The 22,675-nt window shown below is 37.3% G+C and overlaps 1 protein-coding gene across 3 annotated transcripts in view; it reads right to left on the bottom strand.

Moving 5' to 3' along the window:
- The window catches only part of pip5k1b (phosphatidylinositol-4-phosphate 5-kinase type 1 beta), a 106,217-nt gene that overhangs the window by 21,568 nt on the left and 61,974 nt on the right, over positions 1-22,675 (bottom strand). For all 3 annotated transcript variants that reach the window (XM_008103311.3, XM_008103312.3, XM_008103313.3), the window contains exons 5-10: positions 19,379-19,496; positions 15,444-15,596; positions 12,508-12,807; positions 1,248-1,459; positions 709-792; positions 548-596 (exon numbers count right to left, since the gene is read on the bottom strand). In XM_008103311.3, the coding sequence (XP_008101518.1) occupies positions 548-596; positions 709-792; positions 1,248-1,459; positions 12,508-12,807; positions 15,444-15,596; positions 19,379-19,496 (916 nt within the window). The remainder of the gene's footprint in view (positions 1-547; positions 597-708; positions 793-1,247; positions 1,460-12,507; positions 12,808-15,443; positions 15,597-19,378; positions 19,497-22,675) is intronic.

Below are 22,675 nucleotides of genomic sequence, written 5' to 3'. Positions count from 1 at the left end.
TAGATGTAGTCTGAATAAATGATAGGTTCCTATATAGACACAAGCTTTATCAGGATAAAAAAGGGACTCATTTTAGTCATCTTATTCAGCAAAGCACTGTGTGTGTGTGTGTGTGTGTGTGTGTGTGTGTATGCAAGCACACACACACACACACACACACACACACATACATACACAATATTGTATGAATAAACAACTACATATATAAAATACAGTAGGCCCTCCACATTCACTGGTGTTAAGGGCACCCCCCCCCCCCCATGAAAGTAGAAAAAATGTGAATTAAAAAACTCTAGGAAACTCCAGATCCTCCAGTGTGACTTTATGGTAAATTTCTGATAGACACTGATGACAGAGTCATGCTGGAAAACCTACAATTTCCAAGAGAAACATAATTAAATCTGCAAAATGTAATTCCTGAAATGTGGAGGACTAACTGTCAAACAAATACTTTAATGATACCTGAAGCATACAACTGCCAATATGATAAGAGTAAATAACATAATATCAATATGCAAATATCCTGATAATCTTAAATATGACTTACTCCATCATAAACAAGTGCTTTCCAGGAATGTTCCAATTTCTTTATTAATCTGATGACACAGCAACAAGAAGGAGGTTAGTGGAATATGCCACTTTTTAAAGTAAGAGCATCACTTAAATGTAGAAAATTAATAAATATTCCATAATGATATTCTGAACTACCTGTAAGACTGTAGGATATCAATGATGCCCATAAATAGTAGCAGCTTTTCTCCTCTGTGGCTTTTAGCTGGAATTCCTCCCATTCTGATGATAGCAAAAATATTTAGATATAAGACATTATTTTTTTAAAAAATCACCAGTGAAATTAAACTGAAGCAAAAAAACAACAACAACACCATGCTATTCGTTCTGAACAGTGTAATTCTACATGCCAATGGCAAACAAATAAGGGAAACAAGGTCTCTTTCCACCTGCTCATATACATTATTGTGCTCACATTAGTCACGTAGTTTGTTCTTCCAATTGTACTCCTGGCCATTATTTATTACTCCTCTCCGAATACTAGTGTGCTATGTTCCAGATGGATAGACACATTCAAGGAAGCCCGAACCCTGAGTCTGTAAAGAAGGGTGCATCATTCACCAGGCATGGGCAAACCTTGGCCCTCCAGGTGTTTTGGACTTCAGTTCCCACAATTCCTAACATACCTGATATGGAAGCATGAAGGGTCTTGACACATACATTTTTAAAGGACTTACGTGTTAGTGCTTTCTGTGATGACACAGTCCCCAGATTTTCCAGGACCCTGTATGGATTCCATAGCAGTAGAATAGAGAACTCTTTGTCCTGCTGGGCGTTTTGAATCAGAGGTGTTCTGAGAAGTCTCCCCTTCTCTTTCTTTTGCAGCATTGTCCAACGTGTGAATTCCAAGCAGTAAACTATAATCCATAATTTTAAAGCTTTCCAATACCTAGCAATGGAAGTTTTTTTTTTAAAAAAGAGTGTCATTATATTTCAAAATCCATAGTTATGAAGTAGTCATAGCTATAGAGTACATATGCTGCAATGTGATAAATGTATAAATTGCACAGTTAATATCCAAATGATAAAATATCAAAAAGTAAATACACATAAAAAGTGCAACTCCTCAACTAGTCACCTGCACTACAGAGTGATGTGAATTACACAAAGAAGGATACACAAAATAATTGAGAATTGAGAACCCAGAAATCTGAAAAAATATCTAAAAAGCAAAAACATTCCCCTCAGCATTTCAGAAAAGCTCAGCTAGAAGATATTAACACTAAAATAGGAATAGTGATAATAATGCATGATGGAAAGCAGCTAGCATTCATATCAATTTTTAGTATTACTATTAATATTAATATGAATCTAAAATAGATAATAAATCATATTACTATGCATTGGGGCACTTATTATTTATGGCTAGAAATATTATTGATCACCAATAAGGCAGATTTCTGTGAAAAATCAGTAAAATTTATTTTATACAACTAGGATAAACTTGTACAATTTACTATATCTATAACTCACTTTTAAACAAAACGGCTCCCCAAGCTACACTGTAAATATATGGATATGTGATAAAATGGAATATTCATGACCCACACTGTTTTGAATTCATATATTTCCTCCTTGTGCTTGATGTAGTTAGTCTGGCAAGTTCATTCACCCTGTGCATTTTTTTAAAATTAAAGTCAACTGCTGTATCTTACATTTGATTGACTATGTAGTCTGTCTCAGAGAGCAATTCCTCCCTTGTTCTATGAGAATTAAGATCCCTAAAAGTTAAATATATGAGTGGAAAGCACATCTGGTTTGATTTTAACGTAAATGTGTACTGAAAAGCCCAATTCATGAATTATCTTTCGCTACCAACCCAGAATTGCTTATAAAGAGACTAAACATTGCTGGCTATGTTTTGATATGCCGCTATTCTTTAACAAGTACATACTGGTTTATTAAGAAAGCAGACATTCTATTCAACCTTCTTAAATTGGATTTTCCTATATAAATGAACAGTTGTATTTAGCTGCAGGCACAGTAAATACCCTAAGGCCACTAGAGCTTGTCTGATTTTGGAAGATAAGCAGACTCAGCTTTTGTTTTTACTCGGATGGGAGACCCTTCCTGGTTTTCATCCCCTCTGTTCCTCATACAAAGAATAGGAGATGGGAGTAAATGCAGATGTTTTTATAACACGAACACTGTCTGAGAGTACTTCAGTACTACTACTATTTTCCCATGTGAGAAGTTAGGTTCTCCGCCAAAACAGTGGGTGCAAATATGTAATGTAGTGCTTCCATCAAGACCTAAGGAATCTAGGAGTATAGTTAAAGATCCTGACATCATCCATCCCACATGAGATGTTTTCAGGGGGAGAAACTACCTCCAATCTAGATAATCCCCTCTAACCATTTGAATCCAACTTGCAGCTACCTAGTATTTACTCATGTGGAAGTCTACAAATTTTAATCAAAAAATCATCCTCCAAAATTTGATTCAACTTATGAGTGGGTCAATGTGAGTACTGTATCTTATCTCTTATATCTATCTATTCTATTCTCTCCACCATGGTGGCATTTCTGGTCTTCTAGCAACAGCGGACAAAGCTAGCCCCCAAAGGTAGCATTGGTGCTTCCCTCTATCCACATAATGACCTTTTATTTATCATAGGTAATATCAAAATCCTTAATTTTGGCCCAAAACTTGCTCTCCATTTACACATGGGGTCAACATACACATGAGTATAATAATTTGAATAACTGCAGGTGAAATATGGGTTACATTATACTAAGACTGATCTTTATTAACCCTATTATCATTATCTTAAAGCCCAAATTTTTATTTATACTTGATTTACTATGTATTCCTCTGAGATGAATTGGGATTTTTAAAATAAAAATTAAAGCTACAACTCTCTGTATGAAACCATACTATCTCCATAAAGTTCTAATAAAACAAGTCATTTTCCCCCAGTGAAACGTATTAACTTTTTGTAACTGAAAGATTTTTTCTTCTTCTGTTGGCATTAGAAAATGAACAACTTCATTCAAAAATGTAGGGTTCAATGAATTATACAAATAGTAATGAATGCTAAGACAAGTAGGTAAGGGCAAACAAACAATTAAAATGACGTAACATATACCACAGTAGGACATATATTTGGAAAGGAAAACAATTCAAGAAACCTTTGACATCATTTCAATGGGGAAGACACATATGCTTCCACTTCTTCAAAGCAAACACCAAGTAAAGAAGTTGTGCAATTTTAACACAATGATTTTTGAATATATATTCAGTTCTAAGTTATTTATTATACTAAGCACAGCGCAAAACAATTATCAAAAATAAAGCATGTTTAAGCATACAATACAAATATCCAAACAACATATGAAATATTTAGATGGCATGGTGTCATTCCAAGAGCGTCTATCAGTGCAATTCTATGTTAGTGTATGTGATTCTCCCTACAAAATCCCTTCCATATATCATGAAATTGTGCTCTGGAATAAATTCTTAGGGTATGTGAAATGCTCTGTGTAGGGACTGGTGTACAGGGAGAAAATCCTGTTTTACTATCCAAATCCCCCTGAATTTATACCACAACATTCAATATTCAACATAAAACACAATAAGAAAGCAGTGCTCCAAAAGGAATAATGTTAAAAAGGAATGCAGAGCTTGTGTTCTCATCGCAGAATTTAGACCAGCATATAGAAATAGGTATTTCCTTTATGACATCCCTAGAGTCCTTTAAGTCAGTTTCACTTTTGAAGCCACTGACATGGTGACTGTAGTGTTCTCAAATCCTCAAAAGGAATGATCATGATTAACTATTCTGAGCGCTTGATATACTACTGATCTGCAATAACATCTACCCAAACAAACACAGACACACATATGTATGTATTGGTGGCTGTGAGTGTCTCTAAACAAACAGAATAATGCAGTAATACTAGAGGCATAGTTTTGGATTTTCAGAGGACATGTTTTCCCATATTTTCCTAACTTTTTATTCTAAATCTTGTGAAAAAATCTGGAACTAACCCTGTAGAAAGCCAACATGAAAATGCCAGTGATAAAGGCTTTTGTAAGGTATCTTTGCAGATCTTCTACAAAAGTGGAGAAGATGAAACTCCCCGCCCCTCTTTTAACCTGGAAGAACACTTTCTAGTAATCTCTAGATCCTCCACCATGGCCATAGTGATTACCTCCTCCTAGACGTTGACCACAGAATCATGCTGAATGACCTATAAAGTCTAAAGATGTGTTCTCTGTAGGAATCTCTAGATCCTCTAGCACTAGAACATATTAATGAGAAATTCCTGAATAGTGCCAAAAGGGTTATGAATCAGTTTTGGTGAACTTTAGATTTGGTTTGGTTATTTGAGATGCTGATTCAAAAAGTGGCTGATTCAGTCTTCTCTGCCCTAGCCTGGGAAGCCTCCCAAGGCCGAGAAAGTGCTGGCAAGGGCAAAGCGCTCGCATCTCCTTCCTTCCCTCTCTCCCTCTCCTTCTCTCTTGCTCTCCTTCAATGGCGGCACACACCTCCAGCACCAATTTCTCCCGCATGTCTCACGACCCTTATTTTTGGTCTTGTGGCCCACCAGGAGGTAGTGGCCCAGAGGTTGGGAATCACTGATTTAACAGGACACAACTGAAACTTTTTTATCATATCAGAAGTGACTTGAGAACATACTGCAAGTTGCTTCTGGAGTAAGACAATTGGCTGTCTACATAGACGCTGCCCAGGGGACACCCGGATGTGTTACTATCCTGCTAGGCAGCTTCTCTCATGTCCCAAAATGGAAACTGAACTAGGTACAGTAGTCTCTCAGTTAACTGGAACTCAACCAACTGGCCAAAAAATCAAAGAAATAACACTACATTCATAAAGCTGTTTTTATAATACAGTAAAAATGTGTTACATTAAGTTAAGTGTGTTTTTATTTGCTTTTAATTATTGTAGTTAAACATGAATATCAAGTCAATACAAAGTTTATATTACATATAGTATGGGATATATTATTAGTCAGGCCTATTTTTAATAGCAACTCTCAACTGTCGAGAAACTACATCTTCCAATCCTCATGGGTGCCGGTTAACTAAGAATTTACTGTAATATGAATTGAAATCAACTTAAAGATTTTGAATCCAAATCTAAACGGTTGCTATTGTTTCTTCTCTTTATGCTCCTTTTTTTGAAATATTCCTTCCATGATTGGAGATAGGAAGCAATTTAAAGCTGAAGGACTTTTTCCATGGATCTGAGGTCTGGTTTATTGCTTTGGAATCCCTGTGGCTTTCTCTTGAAAAGGCATGGACATAATTGGGAAATATTTTTATTGTTTGGCGGGAAAGCATCCAAATTGGAAAGAATCACATCTGTCCTTCTCACTTTGGTGTGGCATACTTTCTGCTGACACATGGACTCCCTGGTCCTTTCTAAACTGGACTTTAATGTCCTAGACCCCTCCTTTAGAAAAAGAGCATCTCAGTAACCTAAATTCCAGAAAGGCTGATACTGGAAGATGAGCAGGATCAGCCAATGAATAGCAAGGGTTGAAGGCTGTCTTTGAGAGGAAGAAATTGGCAAAATCACTACGTATTTCTTGCCTAAGAAAACCCTATGAAATTAATTGGGTTTCCCTAAGTCGGCAGGCAATTTGAAGGCATGCACACGCACACACACACACAATTGTGTGTCTAGATGTTTGAAAAAATGATTCTAATTCAGGAATTAAGAGTTCAATAATAGGTATCGTTGCCAAAAAAAAAAAGGAAAAAAAGCATTCTTATGTTCAATTACGCTTACTCCCAGGTGTAAGCCCGGGCTGTGGCACAGGCTGATAAAGCAGTCAGCTGCAACAGATCACTCTGAGTTCGAGGCCAGTTCGGAGCTGCGTTTGTCTCTGTCTTTGTTCTATGTTGAGGCATTGAATGTTTGCCTTGTATGTGTGATGTGATCCGCCCTGAGTCCCCTTCGGGGTGAGAAGGGCGGAATATAAATGCTGTAAATAAATAATAATAAATAAGAGGATGGCCTGAGTTGAAAAGTTTGGAGAAAAAAAACATTGTTTCATGAAAGATAAACCAATGTTTCATTTTGGGTGCTAGCTAAAATCTGTAAGGGGAAAAATGCCCCAGTCCTAATTCTTTTTCAGGAAAATGTTTTGTTTGGGAAAGGAATAATCAATTCTGTCTGGTATGAAGCTACCATCTGCACAAACCACGAGAGCATCCTGCTGGTACATACACTGCTTCAGGGTTTAGAACAACTCCTTTCACTCAAATATTGAAAACACGAAGGAAAACACACATTGACCTGATTTCCCAAAGCCTGGGATCAGGAACTATTTATGTGTGGAATGAAAGAGGGCAGATACACAAAGAAATACAATATTCTATTGTGGTGAGAGCTTTTCCTGAATATTATTCTAATCACAAACACATATCATGGAGATTGCTGATAAAAACTTTGTTGGAGGTCCAAGCAGATAGGAACAAGAAGTGGAAGAAAGATGTAAGGTGTCATAGTTTGCAAAAATACTATATGTGTGTTAACTGGAAAATCAAACGCATGAAGCCGATTGGCTGAGTTTGCAAGGACCTGGGAATAGTTCTGCAACTGTTGCTGTCCTGCTGCTGGAGAACCAGTTTGAACAGGTTTCTGTGTGTGCGCGTGTGTCTACTGAGTACCACTGTTTCATATATGAATACTGAAAAGAATATCCTCCCCCAGAAGCATTTGTGAATCTCTTTAGATCCTACAGTACTATCCTATGTTATGCTTCCAGCCCAAGTATGGTGAAAATATAGGGTTCACTATAATTGACCATGACTTCAATATCCATGGGGCTGGTGATCTTGGAACATATCCAACACAGACACAGAGGGCATACTGTACTCTGATGTATGAGCCTTCTTTAGAATAACCCCTCTCTCTCTAGCAAACTAACTCCAAGGTATCAGTCTTGTCTATCCTGCTGCTAATACTTCCTTGGCTTAGAAACAACACACCCAAATGCTTGGTGGCAGAGATAAAAGTTGCCTATCTTCCTTCCTTCTCAGGCAAAGGACACTGTTAATGGGATGCTTTGTTTCCAAGCTGGAGGATACAGTTGAAATTCAACAAACCAAGAGAGGCAGAAAGGATATTTCCAGATGTAAATGACATACATGATACAAACATACACTAACATAAGTAGGCATCTTTGCTCTGTGCTCCTTTTCTATCACTGTCTTTGATCAAAGTCTACATACAGAGAAGAAATCTGGATCAATTTCAATACAGGTTGTGAGTAATGACATGAAAAACTGTGATGACATTTATGCACCTATTCCTTAGATTTGACAGTCATAAACATACAGTAGAGTCTTGCTTATCCAACCTTCGCTTATCCAATGTTCTGTATTATCCAACGCAGTCTGCCTTCCGTCCGGATCCACAGCTGTTTCTCTAGACTGCAACGCGCAGCAGGCCAACATGCCCAATAACAACACAAGTGCAGCCACGCTCCCAAACAAGTAGCATACTTGTTGTAAAACATGATCTTTTAGTGCTTAGTTTGTAAAATCATAACGTAATTTGACATTTAATAGGCTTTTCCTTAATCCCTCTTTATTATCCAACATTTTCGCTTATCCAACGTTCTGCTGGCCCATTTATGTTAGATAAGTGAGACTCTACTGTAACTCCAGTATCTCTATTGTTTGTGTTACTTTTCCATATCCACGTGGAACTTCAATGCTGCCATTTGCCTGATCCGTAAATTTATGACTTGCAAGACAGAGTTTTGAAGTGGCATGCTTCCACTTGCTCCCTTCCACAGGATGGATATTTAGGTCCAAAGCAATGCAATGTAAAGCAAAAGTAATAGAATTGAACTGAAGTGCTTGTGTATCTGTCCACCTCCACTATTAAACAGGAGCCCTACTTACAAGAGATCTTTCATCACATTGTGCAGAATTCCAGCCATTGTCACCAGACCCGCCTAGATTCAAGTGTCTATAAATACTGCTGTTTTTAATGAAATAAACTTGGTAAAGAAAAGAACAGATCAAAATTTCCTAGTAAGAAATCTGTTTTGACCATTCCCATAGGTAAGCAGTAATAATTAAGTAATGGGACAAATTATTTTGAAGCAAAACACAAAAATACAGCATCTGTTAAAAATGTAACCATGTATATCTGTTTTTTTTTTTCAAATTTGATGTAGCACCTAAAGAATCACTTCTACTTGCATCTTATGTAATTGGAAATGAACCATCAATAGATGCGAAGAGATCCATACATATTAATGCTGTGCTGCTCTGATCTTATCACATTCAAAACAACTCTTTGGGGAACAAATAAACTAGATCTCAAGCCTTAGTGAAGCCATTGACAGTTATTTATTTCCTGGAAACTCAACAGGGACTGGTAGCTGATATCTTGAAGACCAGGACCACTCATTGTCTACTACTTTGAGTAGCACCAAAATAGAGAGGGAGTAAACAAATTGACACACACATATACTATGTTAGAAGACATTAAATCCGGTCGCCCATTTATCATTTCAGGATCTGAATTTGTAAGGAAGAACATAAAGATTCCATCATATTATACATTATATACAGATTTGCCTCAAGGAAAGAGTCCATAAATTGTAACATAAATATTTCCACATACATGGACTACAGTGCAATCCTGTGAGCGGAATATATTTTGGGTACATTTATAAGTAATAATTAGCAAGGAAATAATAGGGTGGCATCTATCACGAGTTTGTAAACAGCCTGGAGCAGAGTTGCAAAATAGACTTTCATGCATTACATAAGAAACTACCACTGCTCTTCTTCTGTTTACTCTGTTATTCAAAACACTAAAATAACCTCTTTATTTTCACTGGGGTACATTTTCTATAGCCTCATAGTTCTCTTACAACAATTAACCTTTTGACATTATAAGAGTGAAAGGTACATATGGGTCTCCAAACAGAGATGCTTATGCACTCTGCACAATCACTAATAGCTTGAGTTCATAGAATATTCATTTCTAGAGACCGGGATAACAAACAATGCCCTCTGTTAGGAAAAAAATGTCTGGTGAGCATGCAGCTGATTATTAGATCATCTCAACTTCACGCTCAAAATCCAAACAAAAGGAGGCTTCATGTCCACTAACAAGGCTTGACATGGTGCCTCAGAGTGCCAACAAACATGACCCTCTTCCCATGAGGGGATGCCCTTGTCGTCCTATCATTCCACATCAGCCACGCTGTTGTCTAATTAAACTATTTCCATGTTTTGTGGATGGGATTATCACATTAAGTTTTCTATATGCCCTAGGAGTCTTCCCTCACTTCTTTCATTTCTTCTGTACATTCAATACACTTATCCTGCTGTAGAACTGGAAGGGAAATCCCTTTGCACCCACATGTAGGAATATAAATGCATTTTTATGTTCATGTCCAATTATCTTATGTATGAGGAGTTCCCCCCCCCTTTTCTTTTCTTTCTTTCTGAAAAAAGCCATTGAACCGTTTAGCATCAGTCTCCCACACAGCGTAGCATAGGGGTTTCAGTGTTGGGTGTGAATCCCTGCTTGGCCATGAAAACAACTAGGTCTAATGTCCAATGTCACTCTCTCTCAGGTTTAGAGGAAGGCAAGGGCAAAGCCCTTTTAACAAATAATAAGAAAACAATATTATAGGGTCACCATAAATCAAAATGACCTGGAGGCTCACAACTCTCATCACAGGACAACAATAATAACAGAAACCACATGCAAGATAAAAGTAGTGCTACTTAAGAGTTGTACCTTTCATCTTGTAGAATGACATCTTGTGTAAAAATGTTTACTGTGTGCTGCAATTGTTTTGTGTGAAAGGGCCCCAGGAGGAACCCTATGGAATCCTGCTGAACCCTATGGAATCCTGGACTTGATAGTTTTGTGAAGAACTGCAGCAGGGTTGAGCACAATGCAGTTTTTTAAAAAATGCCTCTAATACAAGGGAAGTTGACTTTAAAAAGTAACTAGCAGGTGATCCAGAGCATGTCCTTTTTGGGGAAAAAATAGATCTGTACCTATTTGAATGGAACTTTTATTTTTGAAGCATTTTCAAAAACCAGTTCTCTTGCTCAGCACCCCTGCTATCTAAACAGTGGTTCCTAACCTTTGGTCCTCCCAGAAATCCCAGCCAGCTTGCTAGCTGTTAGGAATTGCAGGAGCTGAAGTCCAAAACACCTGGAGGACTGAAGGTTAGGAACCACTGATCGAAGGTGAGGCAGTTTAGGTAAGGGAGGCAGCATGTTTAGGTATGCCATCCCGCTTTTTGAACACTCCTTCAAGACAAGCACACCTCATCTTTCCATTCTTACAAACATATTATTTCACCCTCCTAGGCAATTATAAAGAAATTTAAAAGTGAAATGCTTACAAAAAGTCGAGGATGTATACAACAGAAGAAGAATAGCAATAGCCCAACGATCTTACATTGCAGTTTGGACAAAAATAAAGTGGAACAAAGAACAAAAAAGATACCATGGAAAAAGGAATTAGAAATTAGCTTTTTGAATTAAATACATTTCATAGCTTTTTTCAAGCTAACATATTGTTGCTTGATCATGATTGACCCAGGTACATAAATAAGCACTGACACAAAAATGAAGAAACACAGATAAGCAGTGATGACTTGTGGTTCCCATTTCAGTGGTGTAGCAAATCCATTTCAGGTTTTGGCTAGCTCTATAGGAGCACTCCAAGGTGCTGACCCAATTTAGGCATAGGGTGAGTACCTTAGAAAAGTCCCTTAAAGTGTGGAGTTAAATCTGGAGTGGATACCTCACTGTACTGACATAGTAGAAACCAGCTGCCATTGCACCTAAAATTTAACAAGCAAAAAAGGAACAGAAAAATGAAGTGTAGGATGCTGAGAAATAAAAGACAAGAATAAGGAAAAACTCGAGATTTCAGAAAGTAACAGAATTTTAAATTAAACACAGAAAATGAAGGGGTAGCCAGTGACGTAAAATCATAAGCAAACAATCATAACCATGTTTGTATCTAGGAAAAAATAGGTAGGGTGTCAAAATGGAAATAATATATTTAAGAAGAATAAAACACACAACCTTTATATATGCTACAAAAACCAAACCGGGAGAAAATAAAGAGAATGAGCCAATATCTGAGAAGAAGAAAGAGAAAAAATAGACTGCATGAGACAAATGAAAATGCCAGCAGCTGAGTAGTGATGGATGGGGGATGAAAAAAGAACCTCAAACTACCAAAATCCATAGCTTAAGAAAGGGAACAAGGCACGTGAAAGAAGGGAAAAACACAAGAAAACCAATTTCAGGGTGGAGCAGGTGGTTAGTGTTTAAAACGAATGAGGAAATAGACATCTGGATATACAGAAGCAAGATGATAAAGCAATACGATAACTAAAGACAATGATGGGGAGGTGCAGCAAAACATTGTCAATGCAGATATGTCAGTGCCAAAAGACCCAATAACCGTGCAATTCTATGCACTTCTACTCAGAAATATGATCCACTCAATTCAACAAACATACATTGGATAAGTGTGCATAGATAGGATTGCAACCTAAGACATGTTCAAGAATGAAGTTAAATAAAAACTGAGCAAAACACAGAACTTAACTGCTCCCAACAAGGCAAAACAAAGAAGAGAAACACTTTGAATGCAACATGTCTTATATCCCATGTCGTGCTTTCTATTCCTACTGCCTATTGTCTCTTCCTTTTGTGCTGTCTTAGACATAAGCTATATTTCTGCTAACATGCAGAGGCAAACACCCACATGCAATTATTATAAAAACCTAAAAAGAAATAAGGTCCTTAAAATTCTGTGTTGTTTTCAGAGCCATAGTAGGTGGAAAATTTATACATACTTTTTAACTATCAATAGCCGCCCATCCTTTTGTTGTGTTCATGAAATGCCTTTTAAAGAAGCACTATGGATTGACATTGCTGGCAGAATATTTCACTTACTCTGCAATCCCGCTGTAGCGTTTTCATTAGTGCACTGTAGGTTTCGGAGTCAAAATACAATCCTTCATGCATGTCTTGCAGAAAATCCAAATCTTTAAAGGTGGGGTTGGACTTCTCTCGCTCTTTCCTGGATGCCCTCCTTTTGTATGTTGAGCCTTTCAAGTCATATGTGAAATGCATTTTCAGAGCTCGAGGCAGAACATTGTTCATAACAACTATCCGGATATTAATACCCCCTGATTGGACGCAATATAGTCCATAAAATTTTGGCAAGAGTGTCCTTGGATTCTGGTTGAGATTCTTTAAAAAAAAAGCCAAAAAGGGTAATGAACACATGCAATATAGTTCAGATCAGATTCTATACAAATATAAATAGAGAATCAGTTGTATACCAAAGCAATACAGTTCAGGTCAGATTTCTATAGATATAAATAGATAATCAGTTTTATTCCAAACAATCTAGGCACTATTGTTTAGGATGTGTATGTCAAATTCTTTGTTATTCTTGTCCAAAACCACATAAACTTTAACAAACTATTTTTCAAGCAATCCCCACACTTAGGACTGCTAAACAAAACATATTGTCAGGATATATTCATATTTTATTTATTGAAGACTTCCAGATAAGTAAACATACAGCCTGAAAGACATACAACAACCCTGTGATTCCGGCCATGAAAGCCTTCGACAACACAAACATGCTTTAGTTTCAGCTATCATTCTTACTGCTGCTATAAAGAGACCAGGAACTGATTTCAGGATTCAATATTTTTCCTTGTTGAGGTATCTAGTCCTCCCCACCTTAACTAGGTAAAATGACTGAACAGGAAATTGAATTAATAAGAAAAGTGATTAATGTCACTTTAGGTATTATGCTTAATCGTATTTAAAATATGCAAGGAAAACATTTTTCTGGGGAGGAAACACTCTATGACCCTCTTCTCAAAGATCATTGGGCTAAGAGTATCTGAACTTCTTTTAAAAACAGAACCTACAAGTTAAAATACTGTGTAGAGAAGAAGATTATAAAAAAAGAGTTGCACCCCAAGGCTGGGCTGCACCTCTGTACTTAACACACAATCTAGTCCAAGGTAAAATAGCAAAGCAGTTTATTGCAGAATATATACAAAAAGCAGCTTAGCAAAATAGCATTAAAATCAACATCCAGGAATAATCCTCAGAGTTCAAAGTATATGATATGCATCAAAAACCAAGAATACGAAAGCAGGATACATCCAAAACATGCAATACAGGAATAGTTCTTGGAAACTTGAAACATGGAACAAGAACACAAGGAAACTTGGAACTAGAAATCCCTTGAAAGACTTGACTTGGCAGAAGTTCTTTGATCTAACTAACACCAACGTTGCCTGTACTGAGGGAACTGTCTGCTGGTGCCTCTAATATAGACAGAAAACCATGTCGTTTCCCTTCAGAAGCTGATAAGGGCTTCTTACTTTCTTGTGAGAAACTCTATGTTGATGGAGCATCAGTCTCCTATCCAGCTGCCAGTCATTAGCCCGGCCAGCTGGACTTGCGTTTTCCTCCTCTGGGCTCAACTCTGTCTCTGACCTTGCATCTCTAGCGAACGGCCTTTCTGGAAAGTGGCCTCCCTCAAACAGAGAGCTCTCATTCTCAGAACTTAAAACCTCCTGATTCTCCTGCTGTTCTGAGGGTCCAGTATCCACATTGTCATCATCAAGCTGCCTAATAAGCTCAGACCCAGAATCCCCATTAAGGTCAGGTACAGGCACAATCAAAGGCTGGACTACAACACAAAGGCAAACTCTGAAAAAAAATTCATAACAGGACAATCCTACAGGTCACAATAATATATACTATATATACTCGAGTATAAGCCTAGTTTTTCAGCCCTCTTTTTAAGACTAAAAAAGCCCCCCTCAGCTTATACTCGGGTGAGGGGTCCTGGTTGGCTTATATTTGGGTCAACTTATACGTGAGAATATATAATACATATATTATTTTTCTCTATTATTATTGGTATTATTACATTTATTATTTTCTCTATTATTATTGGTATTATTACATTTATTATTTTCTCCATTATTGTTTCTAATATTACATTTATTTTACTCTATTTTTATTATTATTAATAATACATTTATTATTTCACTCTGATCTTATTATTATTATTGCATTTATTATTTTACTCTATTTATTATTACTTGTATTATTTTCATGTATTATTATTATTATTATTACATGTATTATTTTAATCTATTATTATTAAAAGAATACACAAGCACATTTACATTGAAGAAGATGAGAATAATGATTTGATCCGAGTTGGAAAATCGTATCTTAAATTTGAGCTTTATATTCAATATAAAAACATTTAACCTACTGATGCCTCAATTAATGTAATTTTATTGGTATCTATTTTTATTTCTGAAATTTACCACCCTCGGCTCATACGAGAGTCAATGTTTTCCAAGTTTTTTGTAGTAAAATTAGGTGCCTCGGCTTATATTCGGGTCGGCTTATACCTGAGTATATACGGTAATTGTATATGCAATAGTTGATTTGTATAAATACAACTACTATGCCACAGAACAGGATAACATGGTGGCATTGCAGAGGTGTTCTACCAATAATAAGATTAGTCACACCTGTAAATATTATTATTTCTTATTTGTTACCGGTGTCTCCTTATGGCTTGAGGCAGGGTACAACATAATTAAAACAAACAGGATGTTCATCCGTTACCCTTTAATTTCAAAATAAGCACACATTTTTTCCTTTAAGATCCAACATTATCAGCAAACATTGAGAAACAGGAAATTGATATTCAAAATTCACAAGAAGGTAGGCAAGCACTGAATGAACTGTTAAAGGGCTAAATAAAAATGCATCCTCTTCCTTCTCCCTCCCAGAAAAAAGCAAGCAGGAGAACCTGAGGACTTGAACTTATTTACCATGTAGTAGCCAGGCAACAGTTTCTGAAGGAACTCTGCTTCTTTGTGTTGAACTGTTTTGATTATGAACTCGTCATCACTGGTGACAAAGAACAAGGATCCACTCGCACCAGGGTTGGATAGTTCTATTAAAGGTTCGCTGCAAATTGAATACTGATCATAGAGACAAAAAGAAATTTAGTGTCAGCGTGGGCAATAAAAATGCAGAAGTCTATTCCCCTTCTGAAAAATTAGGTTAATTAGGAAAAATGCTAAGGATATCTTCATGAACCTCAAGAAGCTAAACATTCCACAATATTCAATTAATCTGGAAAGTGCTTGCCAGTAGGAAAAAATGTTTCTACTTTAGAAACACATTCTTCCTCATCTACACAGCGTGCTTTCTTCGTCACGACTGACACATAAGTCATTTGTAAAGCATTACTGACGCTGATTTAAAAGCTATCCTTACTTGTACAACTGGCAAAAACTGGGCAAGAGCAGAAACATTTTCTTGCACAATTCCTCTTCTCTGCAAAAGCAGGTACTTAGGAAAAATTCCTGGCAGACTGTGAGCACTCTCAAAAGTGGCCAAGTGGAGCTGGATTTAGCTACTTTGCTAAATCTAACATTAAAAAATGAGTAACAGGAATTCAAGTAAAACTCTCACAATGGTCCTCAGTGCCTCTGGAGGAGGTCAACTGTGAGAGTTTTACTTGAATTCCTGTTACTGTTATTGTCATTACTATGGCTTATTCTGAGAGTGTAGGCTTTATTTGTTCTTAGGAAATAAGACATTCCCTCCTACGTGTGCTACTGCTGTGAAAATCTCAAAGGCAAAATATTATGAGTATTCCATCAACTTTTATCCCACTTCCCATCTCTGGTGATCTCATGAGGTTGTGTGCAACAGAAACAAACAATCCATTAAAATGTACATCGAAATGCAAACATGAGAAATCACAACATTCAATAATTCAGGAAAAACAATCGTCTAAAATCACAGCACAATTCTCAAACTAGGCAGCACAGTCAGTTGGAAAAGGGCCAGGGACAGAGGTGGTATCTTTAACAGGTGCCTAAAGCATGCCACAGGTAGTGCCCTCTGAATACAAGCAGGGAAAGGGGGCATTCCAAAGGGTAGGGACCCTCACGGAGAATGCTCACTTCGGGCTCACATGAGATGGCCATCTGTAAGTCGTGGACCAACCTGTTGGGCCTTCGCCGATGACCTTAGTGATGACATGGGTCTATCTCAAGGGAAGGCATCTGCTAGTAAATTAGATCATATTTTTCTGATCAGCAGTACCACCACAGAAAAAGGTGAACAAATTGCAGTAGAGATGAAGTCAACAGAAAAGTCTGAGGTGAAGTATCTCAGAGTAAATATTTTCTCATACATGCTAGTGTGAAAATGGACTTATTACAGCAAACAAAAGTACAGGTACTCATATTTCAAAAATCCATGCTGTCAATCATCATGTTTTACTAGGTGCATAAAGGACTCTAGGTCGAAGTGCCATGAGAAGAAGAGGAAATTGCCTTATTAGCTTGATTAGAAGCCTCCAGCTCTCTAAGTCAGAATTCTAATGTTATTAAAATATGAGCAATAGTCCATTTTCAAAGCAGATGACATTCCTAAACATGAAAATCTCCTCTCCAGCTATTTTTCCTATGAAACATAACACAGTGCTTGCCACTTGTAATGATCTGGTGATTTTTAAAACAGCACCCTCAGACTTGGAAGTCCTTAATTAACCGTACTTTCTTAATTTGTCTAAACCAGGAAATTTTGGTTATCAAGTTTTGAAACAAGACTGGATATCAAACAATGGAAGCAAATGATTCTGTGCCTCCAAGAAAGGAGCTTAGAAGAAAGCCTTGCATAGAGCTTGGCTTAAAAAAACAAGAAAGTCTTACTCTACCTGAGTCAATCTCTAGGTTCAACAGAGACCAGGTAGAGTGGGAACCCCAGGCTATCATTACATATCCTTCCTTTTGATGTAAATGTTGCACTACATTATGATTTAGCATTACACATGGACATTGTCTTTATTTGAGTATTTTTATATGATAGTACTTTTACAGTAATATTATTTCACTTAATGCTTTCATATATGTTTATTTACTAACTACAATAACAAATCTATTGGGTATACATTCCAAGACACTGTGTACATACTGAAACCCTGGCTAATAGTGAATTTTATATTATAATTTTGCAGATTGAGCATCTCTTATTGGGAAATTCAAAATACCGTCATCCCTCCACATTTGCGTTTTTTATTATTAGTGGACTCGATTTAAAATGTTCTCACTAGGGATCTCTAGGTCTTCCAGTGTGGCCAATTTCCTTAAGTTGTGTTAGAGGGCTTAAGAGATTTCTAGCGAGAACACTTCTCTAAGAATCTCTAGGTCCTCCAGTGGGATTTTATGATCAACTTAGAGCAAAAGACGACCACCGAGTTATGCTGGAGGACCTCTGTTTTCTCTTGTAAAAAATAGTGTCTTTATATGCAGTTTTTCATTTTCACAGGAGTGCTGTGACCCTAATCCCATCATTGTAGAGGGCTGTCTGCATTCTAAAATCATCCACATGAGTGACTGAGAAAGTGACACCTTTGCTTTCTGTTGGTTCAATGTACATTTTTCCATGCACAAATTTATTTAAATATTGTATAAAATTACTTTCAGGCTATGAACATAAGGTCTATATAAAGCATAAGTGAATTCTGACTTCTGACTTGGATCCCATCTACAAGAGATTTCATCATATTTATGTGTATATGTGTGTGAAGATAAATATAGGTATTCCAAAATTTGGTGGGGTGGGGGAGAGAGAGAGAGAGAGAGAGAGAATCTGAAAACCCAAGCATTTATGGATCCAACCATTTTGGATAAGGAATGCTCAATCTGTATTTGGGGCGGAAGAAAAATAGTACTAAAGGCCCAGAAACACTTCTGGATTGGAATGTTTTTTGGAAAGTGCAACAGTGGGCATCAAGCCCATAGATAAGGGGGTCATACTGTACTCACAAAATACTAAATTTGCCTTTGATAATAGCACCATATCAAAAACTAAATGAAGACATAATCCACTGACTTATGGGGACTGCAAGCTCAGAACAACATTTCACATATGTTGTTCCTCTTCCAGCTATTCAGAAGAGGCCCAAACACAGGGATGGGGCAACACATGCAGTTCCTACTGCATTACTCTCCTGCTGCCTTTAGTCCTTTCCCTGCCTAGCAGACGGCTGTTCATCTGCCTACAACAACTTAATACCACTTGTTCTTTACTACCAATGAGTAAGCACGTAAACCTGAACAAACCAAGCGCTACATAGGCTTTTTAAAAGGCATAATAGATATATTCTGTGGGCTTCCTTTTTTCCAGGTCAAGGTTACAGCACAGAGAAGAAAATATTTATATACTCTGTTAAGACAATTACAAGCCAATTAACACATGGAGGTCCCTCGACAAGGATTCAATCAGCAAAATCCGCAGGAGTATTTAGCTGCAATTACAATATTCTAGTGGAAATAATGACCTGAGAAGCAATTATACTGAGCAATCAATTAACACATCAGATTTTAGGGCAATTTATTAAAGGCTGAATTATTGAAAACTCAGGCATGAGCTAAATTTATACAGGAACTTTTTTAAAAGTACAGATCTTTCTATCTGACCAATTTAGAACTCATGAATTTAGTTTTATATATCACACTCCATAGGGAATTATTCTTAGCAATCCTGACTCCAAGTGACTGGAGTAAGCCTTCAGGTGCATCAAGAAAAACCTGACAGTTAACAATGAATATTCCTCTTTGGCTTGGAATCTGGTACAAGTAACTTAGAAATGAATAGCAAAGACAAGTGCTCAGTCTCATCCTAGAGTGAAGTAATTGACCCTCATGGGAAATGGAGATGAGGGAGATAAGAAACAAATTCTTACCAAGTAGTCATCAGGCTTAATACCAAAAAGTTCTCTGAAGTAGCGGAAGGCAAGAGGAGCATATGTCTTAAATCTGAAGTCTGGATAATGGTGAGCAGGAGTCAAATTGCTCCCTTCACTAGATTGAAAGAGAAATGTAACATATTACAAGCATGCCATTTTAAAAAGGAAACTTACTATAAACCTTCTTCAGACTTTGCTCTTTCCTCCCCCCAAGCAAAATCAGAAGGTAGAGCAAATCAAATAAATATGACTGCACATTTACCAAATCAATGGACTATCCAGTTTACATTTTCAGACAACTCTAATCTAGTGCCATTTCTCTGAGCTTCTAAAACCAGACTATAACTGCAACCTTACACCAAGTTATGACAATGAGCCTCACTGAATTCAATAGGATCTTACACTTGAGTAACCATTTATAGAACTGTAGCATATGCCAATCAGCCAACATCATAAATAATTTAAAGAATTTTTAATATTGGTATACTGTTTACCTTTTCTGCAGCATTAAGCACTGTGGGAGAGTTTCGTCCCCTATATTGTGTGTTGTTAACAGACAAAGGCTGGGATCCTATGTCACGAAAGTGCAAACCTCTGTATATGGAGTTACAAATTGACTGCACAACGCAATACTTGTGTTTAATAACAACTTTGCACAACTGAATGTGCAAACAAATGCATATGAAGATGAGTATTACATGTCCAGCTGTGTAACTATACTTTGGTATCCTTCAACTGAATATTGATATTCCGCAAAATGTCCAACTCCTTTTCTATGAGGATCTGACATCTATAGAATTCAAACAGAATTCCATGCAGCATTTTAGATGATGTGAATTAGATAAGGTAATCTGTTGTTAGAAGTTAGAGGCCTAACATCATCTTTATGCAACCACATCTGAAAAGGCTCTCTATCATTTGTACATTACAGCTGATAGAAAGGTGAATGAAACAAAAATATTTATTATCCCATGAAAAAAGAAAACCAACTGTGCACTAAGCCAGCTGTTGTATGTTGTCAATTCTACGTCTTCCTGTTCTGACTTATTGCTCTTCACGTATTGCTCCTAAACAACTAGGCCACAAAACAAATCAGTATGGCACAGCTGGACGATGCAAGAAGTGACCACAATAAAGGAGAACAAGTTGAAATTCTTTGTGCCAGAAAGAGCAGCACACTGAATGCAAAAGAGCAGCAACCATCTCACACAGAGCCAAGTGAGTTGGAGAATAGCAGCACTGTGATAAAGAAAAGCCTAAAATCCTTATGGCTAGTGAAGAACATTTAGTGGAGGATTGGGGGGGGGGGGGCTGTCAAGAAATACACAGCGCAGGGCAAAGGGGAGATAACGATTGAGAAAATAACCTATTACAAAATAATATTTGTAGAAGGTTTCTGAACTTTAGATTCTCAACTCCTCCCAACCATTACTCTATTCCCACCCGAAGGACCTCTATCCCAACATGAATTCTATTTTTAAATTCTCAAAGTCTTATTGCAATCTTTGCTGATCCTTCAAATGAAATGCGAATTATGTAGCAGCAAAGGAGAACAAACCTCAGATTATATGACACTTTACTCTTGTTTTTATTTAATGTTAACACTATCAATGATAGAACTTTTAATGGTGGTGCTTCTTTATATTATATGTGCTTTTAATATTTTTTGAAATCACACATCTTGATTAGTCTACCAGGTTGCTCTGGAAGCTCTCATTCAGTCAACATAGGCCTTGAACACAAAAAGCCTGAATATAATGCTAAAAGTGTATGTGTTGGGGGACTGTAACTCTTAACACCATCTGGCTTTCTAGATAATGCAAGCCCACCCTTGCTATCTGGACCACTCCCATGAGAATCGCCTTCCTTTCCTGCTTCATGTGTGTTCAGAAGATAGGCAGAGAATAAGCTAGAGAAGGGATGGATGACACAGAGAGAAACATTGCTATACAAAGCTGCAAACTCCACCTAATTGGCTGAAATTGAAACTCATGAGGAACCATAATCCTTGACTTTACTTTTCCTTCTTGAGGCTTTTGCTCTTCAAGGAAAAATATCTCTTGTCACTTTCAATCAGCATTCAGATGAACTACAATCTAGTTCTAACAGACTTTTTGTATCCATACCGTGTAACCCAGCTTTCCCAAAATACTTATTGCCTCATCACACTAGAGCATGGATCCACTTTAAATCATATTTCTGCCTCCTGCAAAATTCTGGGGTTTGTAGTTTAGTGAAGCTCAGAACGTCTCCGGCGGAGCATTTTAAAGGCCCTTCCCCTAAACCACAAAACCCAGAATTGTGCAGGAGGCAGCAACTGGATTTAAAGTGGATCCATACTCCACTGCAGGCATGGGCAAACTTGGGCCCTGCAGGTGTTTTGGACTACAACTCCCACCATTTCTAACAGCTAGTAAGCTTTTAGGAATTGTGGAAGTTGAAGTCCAAAACACCTGCAGGGCCCAAGTTTGCCCATGCCTGCTCTAGTGTGATGAGGTCCTATGTTACAATACATAGCATCAAGAATACCCTGGCCTAGACTACTGAGAAGGTTGGCGGCCATCAAAATGGCCATGTGAAACAACATGTAGGTAACAAAAATAGAAACACAAAAATTAAATCCTATGGTATCATTTCATATCTGATTACATTCAGCCTTGAAACTTCCTGTGTCAGTCGCATCAGAAAGTTGCACTTAGATTCAGAAGCTCATGCATCCATGAGGTTATCAGGTTCGTATCTCAGACTCCAGAGTTCAAGCAACTTGGGTTACTGGTTTGACATCAAGAACTGTGGGAGGCTAAAGTACATAACTTTGCTAAAATATGAAGACTGTTTCAATAGTTTTGCAAAGCAATGGGTATTTGTAAAAGGAAGACTGCAATTGCCGAACAACACATTCAAAAGCAGCCACATGGGGTCCATGGGGGTCTACAGACTAGAAGAGCTTTCAGTTTTTCACTTGACATTCTGTTTCAAAAGGAAGAATCATATAAAATCTAAAATATAGTGTATCTCACTATCTACATATAAATCTCTCCAACGATTTGAAAGATGAAACCATAGTTTGTTTGGTTTTTATGATGACGTCCTATGGTTCAATGTTATTGCCCATGTTGGCAACCTCTTGTGTGCCAACACAATGTGTGGATTATTTGCTTTGATCATCTGGATTATATGGCAGTGTAGAAGGGACCTGGTTTAATTCACCTGGAGCTCTCGCAAATCAAAAGTCCTGCTGCCTTATCTTCTCTGCATACTGTTGTTCCCTCTGGCAATGCCATATTGCTTACC

The sequence above is a fragment of the Anolis carolinensis genome, chromosome 2 (genome assembly GCF_035594765.1).
Source record: "Anolis carolinensis isolate JA03-04 chromosome 2, rAnoCar3.1.pri, whole genome shotgun sequence".
NCBI classification, from domain to species: Eukaryota; Metazoa; Chordata; class Lepidosauria; order Squamata; family Dactyloidae; genus Anolis; species Anolis carolinensis.
The sequence above is the reverse complement of the archived record's forward strand: the minus strand, read 5'-3'. Positions and strand labels throughout refer to the sequence as shown.